The sequence below is a fragment of the Labrus mixtus genome, chromosome 9, assembly GCF_963584025.1.
Source record: "Labrus mixtus chromosome 9, fLabMix1.1, whole genome shotgun sequence".
In the NCBI taxonomy this organism is placed as follows: Eukaryota; Metazoa; Chordata; class Actinopteri; order Labriformes; family Labridae; genus Labrus; species Labrus mixtus.
Window position 1 is genome coordinate 1312501 of NC_083620.1, and position 17343 is coordinate 1329843.

Here is a 17343-nt window from a genome sequence, read left to right on the forward strand (position 1 = left end):
AGAGCTAATATGCCTGAACAATTAATAAGAATTCAGTCTCGCATAGACTTATGGTACACATTAAGTTATCATTAACTACTTTATAATGTGATGAGTAGTTACTCACTATCTACACATTAACTAAAGTTAGTTTAGTTAATGTCTAGTTAGTTTCTCATTAGTTCCCTAGTAACAGTTGATACTCTGAACCACACTCCATACCACTAGGTGGTGGAAGTGCAACTTATTTGCCAACTGTCAATACACCTCACAGAAGAAGTCCTCCACTCCCCTCCGAAAGTAAAAGGTGGCCATGCCAGTGTCCGGTACCTGCAGAGCGTGGTAGGACAGGGAAATTAAACTCAAGGCTTCCTACTGCAGTAAGTGCTAAAAATGTATACCTTAAGGCTATCATGCAAACTGGACTATTTGATAGCTGTTACTTGTTCAGGCATTGTAGATCTTAGCTTTAGCATGCTAGCATCTGTTTATGAAATGTTTTGCTACTGTGGTTAGATACATTGCGGTGGCTGTGGCTTAGACAATTAAATTACAATACAATTTATCTTCCAAAGTACATAACAGAAATTTAAGGAAATTGCATTTTTTTAAGAAGATTAAAGTCAGACCAGTCATCATCATATCTTGATGGAAATGTAGGTTACCCTCTTAGTAGTGATGATAAAATGTCTTGTTTGTTTGTTTGTTTGTTTACAGGTTTCCAATGCATCAGTCACAGCTACAGTCATTTAATAATTTAGTAGCTGTAATTAAAACATTTCTTAAAAAGCCTACTCTTGAGGAACCTAACTATAGACCTATATCTAACCTTCCCTTTATCTCAAAGATCATGGAGAAAGTGATGGCCCATCAGTTATGTGACTTTCTCCATGGCAACAGTTTATTTGAGGATTTTCAGTCAGGATTTCGAGTCCAACATACTGTAGCACTGAGACTGCAACGGTAAAGTTATTACAACTTACTTACACCTTGTCAACCTAGCATGCTTGTCCTGTTAGATCTTAGGGCTGCATTTGACACGATTGACCATCAAATCCTATTACAGAGACTAGAACAATTACTTTGCATTACAGGGACTGCTTTAAGTTGGTTTGAATCCTATTTATCAGATCAATCTCAGTTTGTACATGTTAATGATGAGTCCTCTATGCACACCAAAGTTAGCCATGGAGTGCAACAAGGTTCAGTGCTTGGACCAATTCTCTTTACATTATATATGCTTCCTCTGGGTAACATTATGAGGTAACACTCCATAAATGTTTCTCATTACGCAGATGATACTCAACTAAATTTATCAATGAAGCCTGATGACACTAATCAGTTATGTATCTGGAATCTAGGAGTTCTATTTGATCAAGATGTCCTTTAACTCTCACATAAAACACATTTAAAGGACAGCCTATTTTCACTAAATAGTAGTTCATGTATTTGTTACCTCCAGGTTGGATTTCTGGAATTCTTTGTTATTAGGCTGCGTAAGTCGTTGGGGGATCGCCTGCCACTTTGCTGTTGCTTTGTTTTTCTCTATCCTTCTTCCTGGATCTCCCTTTATCCCACTTTTATCCCACTTTTCAAACCCATCACAGTTTCGGCAGATCAACATGAGTCTAGTTTCGCTCAAGGTTTCTGCCTCTTAAAGGAAGTTTTTCCTTGCCACTGTAGCTATACTAAATGCTGTGCTCATTATGGATTAATCTTGGGTCTTTGTCATTTTGATAATATGACAATAAGTAAGGTAGGTAAGTAAAACAATGAGTAATGTCTTTTTCAAAGTGTGTTGAGATAACATTTGTTATAAATTGGTGCTATACAAATAAAGATTGATTGATTGATTAATTTATTGATTGATTGATTGATTGATCAGATGTCTTCCTATAACTGATAGGATGATGCGGTGTAAAGGACAAAATGACCAACAAACATTGTGTATATTAAAATAGTTCCATGATAAAAACAAGTTGACATAGCCCCTTGGTTTCCATTGTTTTTTTTGTTTATTTTTTAAGTAAACAACTTATTGTTAGCATGTAACCTGTTATTCTGTGAGTATTTTGATATAAATAATATATTCACTGTTGAAAGACATTGAAAACTGGTACCAAAACAAACTGGGTAAGTAATGATTCAGTACTGAGTAACTATGATTCAGTACTGAGTAACTATTATTAGCTACTCTACAGAATCGGATGAGAAGTTACTCACTATCTACCTATTAACAAATGGTTTACTAGCAGTTAGTTCTCATTCCTTCCCTTGTAACTATTTGCAAAATGTGTGTAGTTGTGTGAGTGTATCTAGCATTGATTTTCTGTTAAGTAATCATTAGCTACTCTTAAATGTGATGAGGAGTTACTATCTACCCATTAACTAATGGTTAACTAGTAGTCAGTTCCTCATTCATAAACACTAGTAAATATGAAATATTGTGTTTATTGTAAAGTGTACATCCATGCATCCAACCATCCATCCATGATAATGAACTGATACATGGCATGCTTTTCTTCAAAGACTGATTGTGGCAGACTTTGCAGATACTTACATATGCATTTCATGCAGAAGTAACCGCCAACACCCAGCAGTATGAAAACAGCCGCAGTAACACAGGCGCAAATCAGAAGTTTGATGTCCGTACTCAGTGTACCTGCACGGAAAGTTGTGGTTTAACAAACACTGCTGTCACAGGAAACTCTAACTCATTTACTTGTCCGCTCTCATGTGTCTGGCCTACAAAGTTTGTGACCATGGAAAGGAAGAGGTCACATGTTGCCGCATATAATTTTTAGAACATCTTTAAAACAGAAATACTTTTACCTTTTACAGCAACCAAATGCACCTGAAGGCAGTCCTGTTCCCACGTACAAAGATAACACCTCAGGTCTGATTCGTTAAGCTCATCTATGCGGATGGAGTAGTTCCCCTCAGAGCCCTGGTTTGGAAATGCTTTCACCCGGCCATTTTTGGGTTCCAAGAACTGAATACGACCGTCAGATGTGAGGAGGACAAGTTCCTGCTCAGCAGATTGGGCCCATGAAACCTGGGTGATGTTACTTGTTCTCAAGTTGCAAGGGAGTAGCACAGAGGAACCAAGTGAAGCACTGAGTTTGTGCATTTCACAAACCATTGAATACTGCTCACAAGAATTCTGATCTTAAAAGTAAGACAGAAATACAGGGAATTTTAAGGTTTGGACACTTTTCTTTAATTGTAACTGAATTATGTAATTAAAATTAGAAAGTGATGGAGATCATTTAAATCTAAAAACTAAAACAGTATTATGGAAAAGTAGTAGCACACAACTTCAGTGTCTAATTAAATCAGTGGTGTCCAAACTTTTTTTCTTGCGGGCCAAAATTGTCGTGTTAGAATCGCTCGCGGGCCACAGGTTTTGTTTTTTAAAATATAGTTGAAAAAATAGTAAGGCTTTGTAGATCAGAATCAAAAGGCTCGCTAAAGAAACCCTTTAATAAAAGGAAATCAAATATTTTGATTTCTTCGTTCTACTTTATTTGTTTTTTTCTCAGAATCAAGCCTGTAATGTGGTTCATTTTTTTTTTTTTAAAGCTTTCTGCATTTAGCTCAGGTCATTAAATGGTTAAACAACAGTCCGCTTTGCGTAGGTTTTCTTTTCATAGTTTACAAAAAAATGTGGAAAATAGTAAAAGCTGTAGATTTAAAAAAAAACAACAACATACATGTCACTGAACATTTTCTATTTTAGGAATATTGTTCAGCCCTTAACGTTAACATGAAAAAGAAAAATAAGATAATGTGCCAATCTTAATCAAGGCCTCAAAATCTTCTGATTCTTCATTTGAAGTCACGGGCCGCAAAAAATCCCCTCAAGGGCCGCAAATGGCCCTCGGGCCGCACTTTGGACACCCCGGAATTAAATTGACAGAAAAAAGTACAATAGATCAAACTTTTATGCATAAAATGAGACATATCATTAATGAACCTATTAATCTAATTAATGCAATTCTCTAATTTCACAAAGAACTCACCATTTGAAGACACACGTGTGAAGCACATTGCTAAGAGAAAAATCCACATGTCTGCTTTCATTGTCACTACTTGTTTATGCCACTAACAATGTGGTAGAACTGTTTTAAACACCAAGCATCAAGAGACAAAACCACAAGACCCTCAGTTCATGTGCATACGGAAGTAATTTGCCTCCTTATATTTCCCCTTAGATAACAGCTACATTGTTTGCACAAACGTTTTAAAAAATGTTATGATGATCAGGTTAAAATTAAATTTGATACGTATTTATTTATATTACGTATAGGCTATATTTATTTTTTCACACTACGAGTGCAAGTTCTCGAACCATTTCCTTCAAACCATTTCCTGTTAGAAAGAAAGCACATGCGATAGCTTCTGTCACCTAGTATTAAAACAAAAGAAGAACCTTTTTAAATCAGACTCAATGTCAACCTAACATCAGATACTGATTTATAGATAAATTGTGATACCCTAGTATCCAATTCTAGTTGGGTATGTGTTAAACCAAATTTAAAAAAAAAAAAGAGTAACACACTTTTTCCATGTAGGCAGAAAATCTGTGTCCAACTATTATTGTATCATAAATATTTATACATTAATGTTAACAAAGTGTACATACATTCACACATACATAGACATACAAGCATACATTGATACCATAGACTGTAAACATAGGTGTGTGTGAGTGTGCGTGCCTGTGTGTGTGGGTGGGTGCTTGCGTGCCTGTGTGTGTGTGTATGTGTGTGTGTGTGTGTGTGTGAGTGACGTGTGTGTGTGTGTGTGTGTGTGTGCGTGTATGTATGTACAGTAGGCCTATGCATGTTTTTTAGACCTATGATAGGTCTGCATATAACGTATACATACATACATACACACACACACACACACACACACACACACACACAGACATGCATACATACATACACACATACATACATACTGTAGTGGCTATTTGTCCAAAAACAACAAAAAAATCTAAATAAACTAATATAAAAAATAATCAAATGACCACTGATGCACCATGGGGATGTGATGTACGCAGGCAAAAGAAGTCCAATGTCCATGCAAGAGCTGCGGTATTTTGGTGGTTTATTTGAAGAAAGCAAACAAAAGAACAAAGAAAATCGTGGCTCCTACTGCCTCTCTTGCTCAGTTAAAAAACAATAGGCCCACCCAGGTGCATGCTGGTCTTCTACCAGTGGGCGGCAGTAGCTCAGTCTGTAGGGACTTGGGTTGTGAACCGGAGGGTCGCCTGGTCAAGTCTCTGTGCGGACTCCACACACACAAACAAACATAGATACATACATTCTGTAGCCTACATACATACATTTTATTATTAAAACAATATTTAATTACATATTCATTGACGGATCAATGTATGGAGCGTCTGATGTTCAGTTCAAACTCGCGATTTATACTACGATAAAAGCCAATTTAGGATAGACTTAACGTTGCAAGACAGACTTCTTGGCATTATGCCAAAACGTATAGCCTGCTAATCGATGCTGACATGACGCTGGTGAGACGCGACGCGGACAAAGACTGTAAATATGAAGGGGTGCGGATGGGGGTTTAGGATTGGGGAGGTAGATGATGGCTGAGCAGTAGTTCAGGGGTAGCCTGTGTCCGCCTCCTGCTGGCTGTTTACGTTTAAAACTCCTTGAGCTGTGAGTGGATCATCGTGCCACTTATTATGCGCTGACAGTCTGCAGGCAGCTGCAGGATGGCTTGGAACTTTTTCCTCTCCTTATTTGACTACAAAACGGAAAAGTACATTGTCGCCAAAAACAAGAGAGTTGGGGTTTTGTACAGACTTATCCAGTTATCTGTCCTCGGATACATTATAGGGTAAGTGAGTTATCGGTTCATTCTCATGTTATACAGTGGTGATATATGTACAATATGTACAGTAAACTACTGCTCAGCCATCATCTACCTCCCCAATCCTAAACCCCCATCCGCACCCCTTCATATTTGTATGTCTTTCAGTTTATGTTGATCCCAATGGCATCGTATCTGATTTTCAAATATACATTTAACTGCAGAAGATTAGTTGTCTTGTGAGCTGTTTATGTACTGTGTAGGCCTATCTTCGATCATTATGTTGACTTTAAGTCTTAAATTATTGGCCAAATAACAGACCAGACCACGTGTTGTAAAATATTAGTTGTCAAACAAGTTCTTTGTAAGGGTGGCGGTTGTGCCCTGCAACAAAACCTTGTAAACAAGTAGTAAAGCGTTACGTAGTATGGTAAAGTATGTACTGTAAACACTTTCAAGAACAGAAGCCACAATGTGCCTGAGGAAAGCAACAAGAGTTCAATTACGTGAAAAAAAAAACAGTATTACACTAAACAAGTGTTAGATTTAAATCTCCACAAGAGAATATAATAAGCAAAATGCAATCATATAGCCTGTTTTCCAAGTACAATCTTATAAAGTTCCAGGGTCCTTCATCTCCACAGTCAATCAAGAGGGCTGCGGCTGCCCGTTCCATTTTAACCAATTGTCAATGCTAAAGACTTGTTGTATTTTCCAATTCATCATAGTAATACTCTTCACTGACAGAAAGGCTAATGTGATGAATTGTTGTGCATTGACTGTATGTTTCTCACTCTAATGCCAAGAAGGCAGACTCCTGGACAGAGTTTAACTTTCAGACAGTTGAAGTTTTGTTTGAACCTACAGGTGGGTTTTCGTGAGCAAAAAAGGCTACCAGGAGACCGACGAGGCCATCCAGAGTTCAGTGATAACGAAACTAAAAGGTGTCTCTGTGACAAACACAACTGAATCTGGTGTGGTTGTGTGGGGACCTGAGGACTATGTCATCCCACCACAGGTTTGCATTTATGCAAAAGCAGCATAAACTTTCTGTGCTTGATATGCTTTCACTTCACCTTGTTGTTTAAAACAGGATTGAGTTGAGGTTACCACAGACAGGGCTGAGTTAAGATGTTAGCACAGAATGGTTGGGTTACCAAACACTGGAAGACATTGTGGGAAGACTTGTGTGACAAGATTTACACAATTGTACAGTCAGCGGCCAATTAGCTTAGCTTAAGAACTTGATACAGAAGAACAGATACACAGGTAGCTAAAGATAAAAGAGAAAACTCAACGGGGAATGTCAAACATAACAGGTACAGGAGAAGGAATGCTGCAACACTTGTACATGAAGAATAACCAGTAGTGAAAGGCACAGGCTAGCAGAGGTCAGATTAACATCATTATCATGTCATAATGAAGAGCAATTGATGGTGTTTTCTCCCCATACAGGGAGAAGCTGTTCTCTTTGTTGTGACCAATTTCTTAGAGACACCAAACCAGAAGCTGGGATACTGTGCTGAGGTATGAATATGTGTTTAAACCTGATTTAATCGGACTAATTGTATTGGTGAGAAACTGCTCTGTTCTCCTCTTCAAACATTTTTACACTGTTCATGATTCACTCAAGGCTTGACAGAAAATCCCTTTTAAAATTCAGTTCCAATAGTTCCATCTTGTTGTCATGATTGTCACCAGGATTCCCCACATTGAATTCAGAGACAAGTGTGTTATTTGTTTAGTATGGGCTTGCTTAAAGGCATGTTGTGCTGTGTAAATGCAGCGTTCTGAGAATTAGACCAGCTGTCTTTGTTTTGTGATAACTTTAATTACTATTCACTGTTTGACGTCTGACTATGTGCACGACTTAGGTAGTAAAGACCCAGAGAAGTACTTAAGTTTAGTAGGGGGAAAAAACGAATCTAAAATAGTTCTCAATACTAACATCACTTTATTTGATATTGTTTTCTTTTCAGTAAAATACAGATACAAGCTAGTTATCTATAGGGTCATTTGTGCCCAATCATGTAGCAGCTCCAGCTATCTTCTTGGAATCGGTTACAAGATACTTTAAATCTTCGGGAGCTGGTTTCCTTCAATGTTTTTAAAGGTCGTCTTTATGATCTAGAGGCAGAAACATCCAACTGTAGATGTTTTATCTACGCGTCTGTGTAGGAGCATAAACTGTAGCATGATAAAATAAACACATTAGCCCGGTTCTACGATCTCTCTCTCGTCAGCACGTTAAAATCCTTCACGATCTAAGATCGTTATATCGCACACCACTACTTGAAGGTGCGCATCGCTGTTGCCTAGCAACTATTGTTTATAACGCTCGAGCCAAGCAGGAAAGAAAGCTTACCCACCTAAAACCATACAGAAAGAACAGGAGACATACATTTGAATTAATCAACATTGAAAAGGCAGAATAGAGTGAATTAGGATCTGATTTAGAACAGAATGGAGCGAAATGTCAGAAAGGAGGAGGATTGCTGCCACAGAGGCTCCAGAGCCTTGATGAGGCAGAGTCTGATGGAGGCGCAGGTTCGGATACGGAAAGTGATGTCTCCTGGTCTCTCTTCATCTGACACTGGCTCTGAGATTGAACCTGAGAATGATACAGAGATCATTCCCATTCGCAAAAAACGCCGGCTGCTGTTCCCGTGGTTGTCGATAAACTATTCAAATTTCAAATGCATTAGAATTTTATGTTTGTGTCCTGAAGTTTATTATACCTTTCACAACATTACAGATCCATTTATTCTTATATTTGATATTGATTATTGAAATGATATGCAAATAATTCGTAAACAGTCAAAATGACCGCTATGGCCTTTCTAGTAGTGATAGAATGCCGGTCGTTCAAGTGTTAAGTGTTTTATGTCTGAAACCCTGTAATTGAGCTGCTGCCTTTCTTGGCAAGGACGATCTTGTAAAAGAGTTTTTGAATCTCAATGAGACTTTTTCCTGGTTAATAAAAGGTTAAATAAAAAAATTAAAAAAGAGAATTGACAGAACAGATACAAGTGATCCCTTAAATAGTAGAGGAACTTGGGCCCCTAAAAGTTGAGATACCCCTACCCGAGGTAGAACAACACAACACAACCATATTTTTTCATAACTTGAACATGTAATTTGTAATTTGTAATTTATTTCAAGGATAGCCCCTTGAGATGCATCATCTCATTTTCAAGGGGGTCCTTACAAAACATAAATTAATCATCATAATACAAAATAAAAAAAAATAAAAAATCCAAAACATAATACCAAACATTTAAACACAGAGACACCTACACCACAAACACACACACACTCACATTCACTCACACTTAATGCTCCCCCAAGCCTAGCCACCCACCAACCAGCCAGTATTACACAATCAGAAAAAATCTGAAGAAAAACAAAATATATATATAATAATAATAATAATAAAAAAAGAAAGGAAAATCTCTGCATATATATATGCATACACACTATACAGTACTTATACACATAGTGTACGCAACATTAAGGCACAAGGTACAGAACAGTACATACATGTAGATATGAGGTACACGAGTGCAAGCAAGAGGAGAGCAGGTCCAGACAAACTAAGTCCAACAGAGAAAGAAAATCAAAAGCAAGAGCAGGATGTTTGACAATCAGTAAGTAGAGATGATTTAAAGATATGAAAAGAGGTGATAGATCTAAGTGAGCGAGGTAGGTTATTCCAGTCTGATGGAGCTTTAAATTTAAATGCACGGCGACCAAATTTCTTTCCTGATTCTTGGTGTGAGGAAAAATAGATGATCAGTATGCCTTAGGCTATACTGTGAACTGAAAGGGATTAGAAATTGTTTCAAGTACGGAGGAAAATTAAAATAGATACATTTAAAAGTAAATAGCGACCAATGAAATGTCCTTCTGGACTTGGGAGCCAGCCAATTCAACGACTCATACATTAGGCAGTGATGGGTCCTATATGGACACCTCAGAACAAATCTACAGAGACTGTTGTATAATGTAGTGAGAGGTCGAAGATTTGTCTCTGAGGTGTTCCCATAGATAACATCAGCATAATCAAGGATTGGCAGCACCAATTGTGTCACGATTCTTCTCCGGACTTGCAGTGAAAAACATTCAACAGAACGATAAAGTGATTTTAGACGACCATGTATTTTCTTAGAAATTGAGTTGATATGAGGTTTGAAAGATAACTGGGAATCTAGCCAAACATTTAAATTCATCTACTTTTTCTAATGCTGTTCCATCTAGGAAATTAATATGCCAGTTTTTTGTTAAGGGCAAAGAATCTGGTCGAGTGCAGAACAACATAAAATATGATTTTTTCTTATTCAGAAGAAGTTTATTGACAGAGAACCATTTTTGGACTAGATTAAAATCAGATTGTATTGAGTATTGAATTTGTGAAATGTCCGAACTGGAGGAGTATATTACAGTGTCATCTGCATATAAATGAATTTGACAGTCAGAACAGACTTGTGAGATGTCATTGATGAAGATGGAGAATAATAGAGGACCTAAAGATGAACCTTGTGGCACACCTTTATCAATAATCTTGAAGTCTGACTGGCTGCCCTGAAAAAAAACACATTGACTTCTATAATGAAGAAAAGAGTTGAAAAACAACAAAGAGTCAGTAGAGAGACCAATAGCATGTAGTTTATCTAAAAGGAGATAGTGATCAACCATGTCAAATGCTTTAGCAAGGTCAATAAATATAGCACCTGTAGACATATTGCTGTCAGATGCTGACTGTATGTCATTGGTGAATTTTAGTAGAGCAGTGGTGGTCGAGTGGTTTGGTGTGTTGATAATAAGTTGTGATCATTAAGATATTTAGATAATTGATTAAAGATGAGTTTTTCAAATATTTTTGCAATACTATTAATAATTGAGATAGGTCTATAATTATTGATGTCCTTGGGGTCACCCCCTTTATGGAGAGGGGTTACTCTGGCACATTTCCAGGATGAGGGAGTTTTACCAGTTGCAAGAGATAAATTAAATAAATCAGCCAGGGGAAATGATAAAATATGAGAGGCAAGTTTAAAGAACTTAATCTCCAGACCATCTGGACCAGCACAGCATCCAGAGCTTAGACCATCAGTGACCTGTTGGACATCAGTTGGTGTGATAGTTCTGAAGGAAAAGGAACTGCCACATCTGTTCTGATGTCTAGTTTATGAAACGGATGGTTGTGTAAAAATATTTTACTGCAAAATAACTTTTTTTGGATGTTTTATGCATCTTACCAAAAAACGAAAATAGGTCAAATTAGGGCTTCTCCAAAAGGGACAGCTCTAGCCTTATCACATGTATCTCTGGGAATCAGAATCAGAATGTCACCAAATTTGGACAGGATGTTCACAGATAGTTATTAGTTACATTTAAGCAATGTTTTTATCAATACCATTTTCAATTTTTTAATTTTTCACACTTAAACACACATGCTGGTGACAGAGAAGAGGACGCTGTGCTTTTATGTCATACAGTGAATATGTGAAGTTCTGATCGGAGTTAATTTAAAGTATAAATGTTTGTTATTTGACATTTCTGGTGTTCATCTTATTATCCATGGGTTTATATCTGGAGGAAGCATCTTTTGTTGTCACATGATTTCAGAGAAACGTGTATTAGATTCAATGAAACAGGAAGTAAGAAAGAGACGAGAGTTCACTTTGATAAGCTAATCAGTTATTGCTTTGATAAAACATTTACAACACAGGTCAGACAAACTGCCATCATCACTTCATAGCACTTTCTGAAGAGAAGCTGCGGCCATTGGTTCCAATCTGACTTCAACCTCCTGGCACTCTTCTGCGTGTCGTCCTACACCCTCTCCTCCCAACACTTCCTGTTTCTCTCCTGCTGTCCGATCTTATAAAGACAAAAAGGCCAAAAAATATAACTTCAAACAAACAAACAAACAAACAAACAGACGTGGTAAAGAGAAGACTTGTTGATAACCTCGGCTGCTTCAGCGCCACATATTGGTCAAAGGAATCCAAACTTGTTCCCTCAGAAATCTATATCCACACACGTCCACGCTTCAGGCTCCAATAACTCCAAGTGTGAAGAGAATATGATCGGGTGCACTAAAGCGTAAGGAGCAAGAGCAAAGGAAGAATCTTGTGGCCTCGTGTCCTGCTCACAAACCTTTTCTCATTGACAACTCAACCCGGCAAGTCTCCTCCTGTTGCTAACTCCAATAACGTAAACACTACTAGCCAAGCAAATGTTAGTCAGGAGCACCCAGCTAATTCCGTGAAGGAAAGTAACAGTGCCAATGACGATGGTGATGTTGAGAATGAGATCAATGAAGACACAGCTGGTGATGGAAGTGGAAACTGTGATGGTGATGATATTGATAATGTTGATGATGACGGTAATAGGCCTATGGAAAATGCTCCTGCTGAGCTAATAAGGGATGAGGCACTCTCCCTTTCCTCCAATTTGTGTACATGGGTCTCAGGTGGCACTGACACTACTACAGGTGGTCACCCACCAACATCTGTTTCTTTCAAACTTAATACTGATTTCATGAAGTTCATCAGTGTTTTGTGCAGAAATACATAGTGAAAGATGGATTCAGGCTGATTGATACGGAGACCTTGAAGTCCCAAAAAGTAAAAAAAAAAGAATAATCTTGTGAGCACAAGAGTTTAACTTGAATGCATAAAAATGTGTGGGAGCAAGACAATAACTTGTATGCTCAATAAATCTTTTACACGTCTTGGGACTTCAGGGGCTCTGTCGATTGGTGAGGAGCTGTAGCAGTCAAACATGATGCATGGTGGCACAGCACTCACAGTCAGCGCTTCCTCTTAGCAAGAATACTTTAATTTTAACAAAGGCTCACATCTCTGTCTACTCTCGGTGTGTACGTGTGTGTGTTGATTATTTCATCCATCTTTCTCACAGTTATATCCGTAGCTAGAGAATTTCAGGGGGGCACTGGTATGTAAATTCAGCCTCTTGTGGTCCCGTGCCTCACTGCAACAGCCAATAGGAATAACCCAAACAGGAACTACCATACAACAACAGCCATAAAATATATATAATGTATACATTTCAGTTCTTAGTGCCCCTTCTCCTTAAAGCCACCTGTCCCTGAGCAGGAGCCTTTAATTCTCATGGAACATGTTACTGTCAAGCAGGTAATTGGGCAGCTGTCACAAAAGCTGTTTTCATGATAATTCTCATCAGATTTAAAAAGGACGCAGCAGGCAGCATGTGTTCAGAAACACACTCAAACTTCATTTACATTCTGCATTTGACATAGTTGCATGGACAATTCTTATCTTGTATTTAAAGATCTCTTAGATACTCACAGAAACCCTGATACTGCTGAGATTATAATAATTAATAATTAATTATTATTATTAATAATAATAACAACAATATAATAATAATAATAATTAATAGTAACAATTTAATAATAATAACAATAATTAATAATAATAATTGTCGTATTTCACAGACCCGAACCCGCGAGATTTCCCGGTCTCTTTGTCCCTGATAATAATATTATTATTATTATAATTATTATTATAATGAATAATAATTCATTTATTATTATTATAAAAATGTATTATTATTATAATTTATTATTATTATTATTATTATACCCCTGTTAATACAATTTTACTTCTAGATTAATTTGTAAAATAACAGTCAACATGTATGTTATGATAATCCCTATTTATGTCAATAAAAATATATGAAAAGTTACTTTAATGAAAAAAAATACAGCTCTATCGCTTAATCTTTGAGTTCCTCTTTAACTATCCTCAAAAACCTCACACCTCAAACTGGTCATCAGAAGTCAGAGTGATGTATTGTCAAATACCTCGTCTTATTTAAAGACATTTGTTCATCTTCTGGTTTACTTTATTTTTCTCTGCTTTGCAAACAATAGCAGGTAATCACTATTTATCATTCTTACCTGCCAATAGCTGAGGTGTTCACCGCCTGCTTTGCACCACAGAGTCAATGCGCTGATCATCATCATCATAATTATTGTTCCTATGTGGGCCATGTTAAAAAATTATTTTTTATTTTTTTATTTCGAGATTAAACTTGTAAATTCACAACTTTATTCTCGTAAATTAACGAGTTCGAGACCAGCCTGCGTGGAAATGATGAAAGTAGAAGTCTTTAAAGAATAAAGTGGTTATTTTAGTCTATATCAGAAGAGCAGCAGCATCCTGTTCTCAAATGACAAACATGGAGCATCTTGTCCTAAAGGTTTCACTAATAAGGAAATAGGATACTTCCTTGTGTAGTCGGTAAAAACAGTTGAAGAGAAGTTTTCACTTCAATTTGAAAGACCTTGTTTATCTGTAAAATGATGAACAGGACACAAACTGTCTCTGCACATGAGACACTTTAACAAGGCAGACCGATAACAGACACAAATAGTTGTGTTGTTTACTTATGCAGATATGAAACTACACATGCTTTTGACACATCATCATCTTCACATTGTCATAAAATATCAGGACCCTGAAAAGATTCTGCAAGAAACTGAAGAAAGATCCACACTGACTGGGAGGAAGCTGTCTGCAGAGGAAAAGACTTTAAGAGTTCTACTTTCATCATTTTCTACTTTCATCATTTTTGCGCAGGCTGGTCTTGAACTCGTACATTTACGAGTTTAAGCTCATAAATTTAAGACTTTGTTCTCGTAAATTTACGACTTTAATCTCAAAATTACAAAAAAATAAAAATTTAACATGGCCCTAATCGTCCGTCGTACCTTATACATCAAGCTCAAGACAGATATGTGTGCTGTGATAGATATATGTCACAAACAAAGACCAAGTAATTTCCCCTTTTTTCTCAATCAAAATGTGCCTCAATACCTCGGATAAGGAGATGTTTGCATTGGCCGTTAATATTAAATTGCATTGCTTTTTAATCAAGCACACTTCCTAATAAAATACTTTTAATCAGAAATAATTTGTTGGAAACAAAAACAGGTTTGTTCAACTTTAATATTTCTTTTTCTGTGGTGTTTGTCCTCAGAGCCCCACAGTTCTGGATGGCCTCTGTAATAATAATGACGACTGTGAAAAGGGAAAGATTGTAGTGGCTGGTAATGGTAAGAGAGAAACAACTGATTTTACATTACCATAATGTCATTGGTATCACTTTAAAATAAACAAGTTTAAATATTAATTAAAAAGGGAAAACATGTAAAGTATATGTGATTAAAAGCAGGACAATTATCCAGATATTTGACATAGGTATAGTATGAACTGTTCACATCTGTAGCCTTCATTTCAGTCAAAAAAAAGAAAAACCTTTTCACGTTAGATTTTTATGGTCTTCTTTTATATTTTGTAAAGGACTTATGAGTGGTCGATGCTTGAAAAAAGATTCCAATTCCAATGGTTCCTGTGAAATCTACGGCTGGTGTCCTGTTGAAAGAAAGTTTAAACCACAGTAAGGGGAAACTGTTTAACGCTATATTTATGTATGCTAGGTTTTTTCATTAATATACATAAAACGTTTTGTCTACAAAACAGCTTAGTTTGGGCAATGACATCAATACAAGATATCAGACACTAAGACATTTTTTTTTTTAGAGGACCTCTGCTGGCAAATGCTGAAAACTTCACCATCTACATCAAGAACTTCATCTTATTTCCGAAATTTGCTTTTTCAAAGTAAGTTTAAAAAAACCTCACAATAACCACTGCAAGAACTGTTAGCTTTGAATTGTTGACTGGAAACAGTTGTGTACAGTGAGCATTGAACACAAATATATCTGTTCAGTTATGTTTCTTAACCCTGAGGTCAAACGTTCTTGAAACAAACGATGACACCTATTTGAAGAAATGCCGATATGACGAGGAGCTCCACCCCTACTGCCCCATCTTTCGCCTGGGAGACATCACCAGGAGAGCTGGGTACAACTTCCAGGACATGGCCACAATTGTTAGTATTTTCTTTTCCAGTGCACATAGTCAAGAGTTGTTGAATAGATCCAGTCGTTTAAACTGAAACGTTAACATCATTGAGATTATTTTTAAAGTCAAACCTGCTAAGTGATGCATCAGAATCTAATCCCAGGTAACATGATTTTACTGAAATATCCAGAAATCAACCATTCCAATCACTGCAGCACTGTGCCGTGTACAGGTTTTTATTTTGGGGAAAGGGAGAGTTGAATCAGTGTTTTAAGTATAAACTGCAGATGTAAACTTCAGTTAACTAATGTACATTTTGGATCTTTGGATCTAATTTCCACCACATTATTAGAGTTGGAAGCTGGTAATGAACACATTAAGAAATGCTAAAGAAGCATTCCAAACTATGATTACATTTCTGTTGTATGTTCTTACGTATACCATAATGGATTGAGGATCAAGGTGGCCATGCCCCTGGTTCTGTAGGACTGTAATGTCAGATGTATACGGTATAAGGAAGTGGAATGTTTACCATGCTAAACCGACTTGTTTTAGGAGGCACATTCAGTATGGTCCAACTTGTATTCTGTTTTCCAGGGTGGCTCCATTGGCATACTGATAGAGTGGGACTGTGACCTTGATAAAGGCTACTCTAACTGCAATCCAGTTTACTACTTTACTCGCCTTGACACCAGTGTCTCCAATAAGACCATCACACTGGGATTTAACTTCAGGTCAGGCTCGTTGTAGATCTATGTTGCACATTCACACATTTCTTATTTTCCTATTCATTGCACATATTTTTGTATACAGTTAAGGACATGTGATTTCAGAGGAGAAAATAATACTAAATGCTTCATTGTCTTTCTTTCATTTTTATTTCTTGTGATGTCTTATTGTCCCCTTAACTTTTCAACAGACACACTCGGTACTTCAGAAACGCTGATGGTGAAAGGTATAGGTCTCTCTTCAAAGTCTACGGGATCCGATTTACCATCTTAGTGCATGGAAAGGTATGTGTAGTGACAGGAGTTATTTATGCATATAACCACCAGAGGGCAGTAACATCTTAACATGCCAAAGGTGCTGAGAGTTTCTCCTGGTGACAAAATTCTTAGAGTCATGACATTTTTATCCTGATGCATCATTATGGACATTTTTGTCCATTTGGTCAAATGTTTCCTCTTTATCTTTCCATCATTTTGTCAGAAAGTCTCTCTCTTGACACATTTTGGAATGCACATTTCATTTTTTTAATAGAACACTGTGAAACATGTTTATTACCCTCTGAAGTCATTAAGGACAAAAATGTCCACTTCCAAAAAACTGAATTTTTTAGGAATTTAACCCTTTAAATGCCAGAATCATGTAATCAAACTAACATTTAAAGGGTTAAATTCCTGATAATTATTCAATATTTGATAGTTTTGATCAGGGCTGGAGTTGTTGAAGAGATTTATGGGGGAAAAAAAGTAGAAAAAAAAAATATCAATCTGTTCTATTTTTATAGCAGTTTTTGTAAATTGGACATTTTCGCCCTCCAATGTCCAAACAGGGAACTACATGTTAAATCTGATGCTACACTAAAACTAACAAT

At 36.8% G+C, this 17343-nt stretch overlaps 2 protein-coding genes across 6 annotated transcripts in view; one reads left to right on the forward strand and one right to left on the reverse strand.

Moving 5' to 3' along the window:
• Positions 1–4203, reverse strand: part of LOC132980007 (uncharacterized) — an 11407-nt gene extending 7204 nt beyond the window's left edge. The window contains exons 1-3 of one of the 4 annotated variants that reach the window (XM_061045858.1): positions 4002–4187; positions 2812–3142; positions 2540–2641 (exon numbers count right to left, since the gene is read on the reverse strand). In XM_061045858.1, the coding sequence (XP_060901841.1) occupies positions 2540–2641; positions 2812–3142; positions 4002–4004 (436 nt within the window). In that variant the 5' untranslated portion in view covers positions 4005–4187. Of the gene's footprint in view, positions 1–2539; positions 2642–2811; positions 3148–4001 lie in introns of all 4 variants that reach the window. The other 3 variants (XM_061045856.1, XM_061045857.1, XM_061045859.1) reach the window with 3 other exon arrangements.
• A 1475-nt stretch (positions 4204–5678) lies between these two features.
• Positions 5679–17343, forward strand: part of LOC132980014 (P2X purinoceptor 5-like) — a 103066-nt gene continuing 91401 nt past the window's right edge. Inside the window, exons 1-9 of one of the 2 annotated variants that reach the window (XM_061045872.1) lie at positions 5679–5853; positions 6694–6844; positions 7282–7353; positions 14860–14935; positions 15183–15279; positions 15423–15503; positions 15633–15774; positions 16344–16480; positions 16666–16829. In XM_061045872.1, coding sequence (XP_060901855.1) covers positions 5729–5853; positions 6694–6844; positions 7282–7353; positions 14860–14935; positions 15183–15279; positions 15423–15503; positions 15633–15774; positions 16344–16480; positions 16666–16819 — 1035 coding nt within the window. In that variant the 5' untranslated portion in view covers positions 5679–5728 and the 3' untranslated portion in view covers positions 16820–16829. The remainder of the gene's footprint in view (positions 5854–6693; positions 6845–7281; positions 7354–14859; positions 14936–15182; positions 15280–15422; positions 15504–15632; positions 15775–16343; positions 16481–16665; positions 16830–17343) is intronic. The other variant, XM_061045871.1, reaches the window with a different exon arrangement.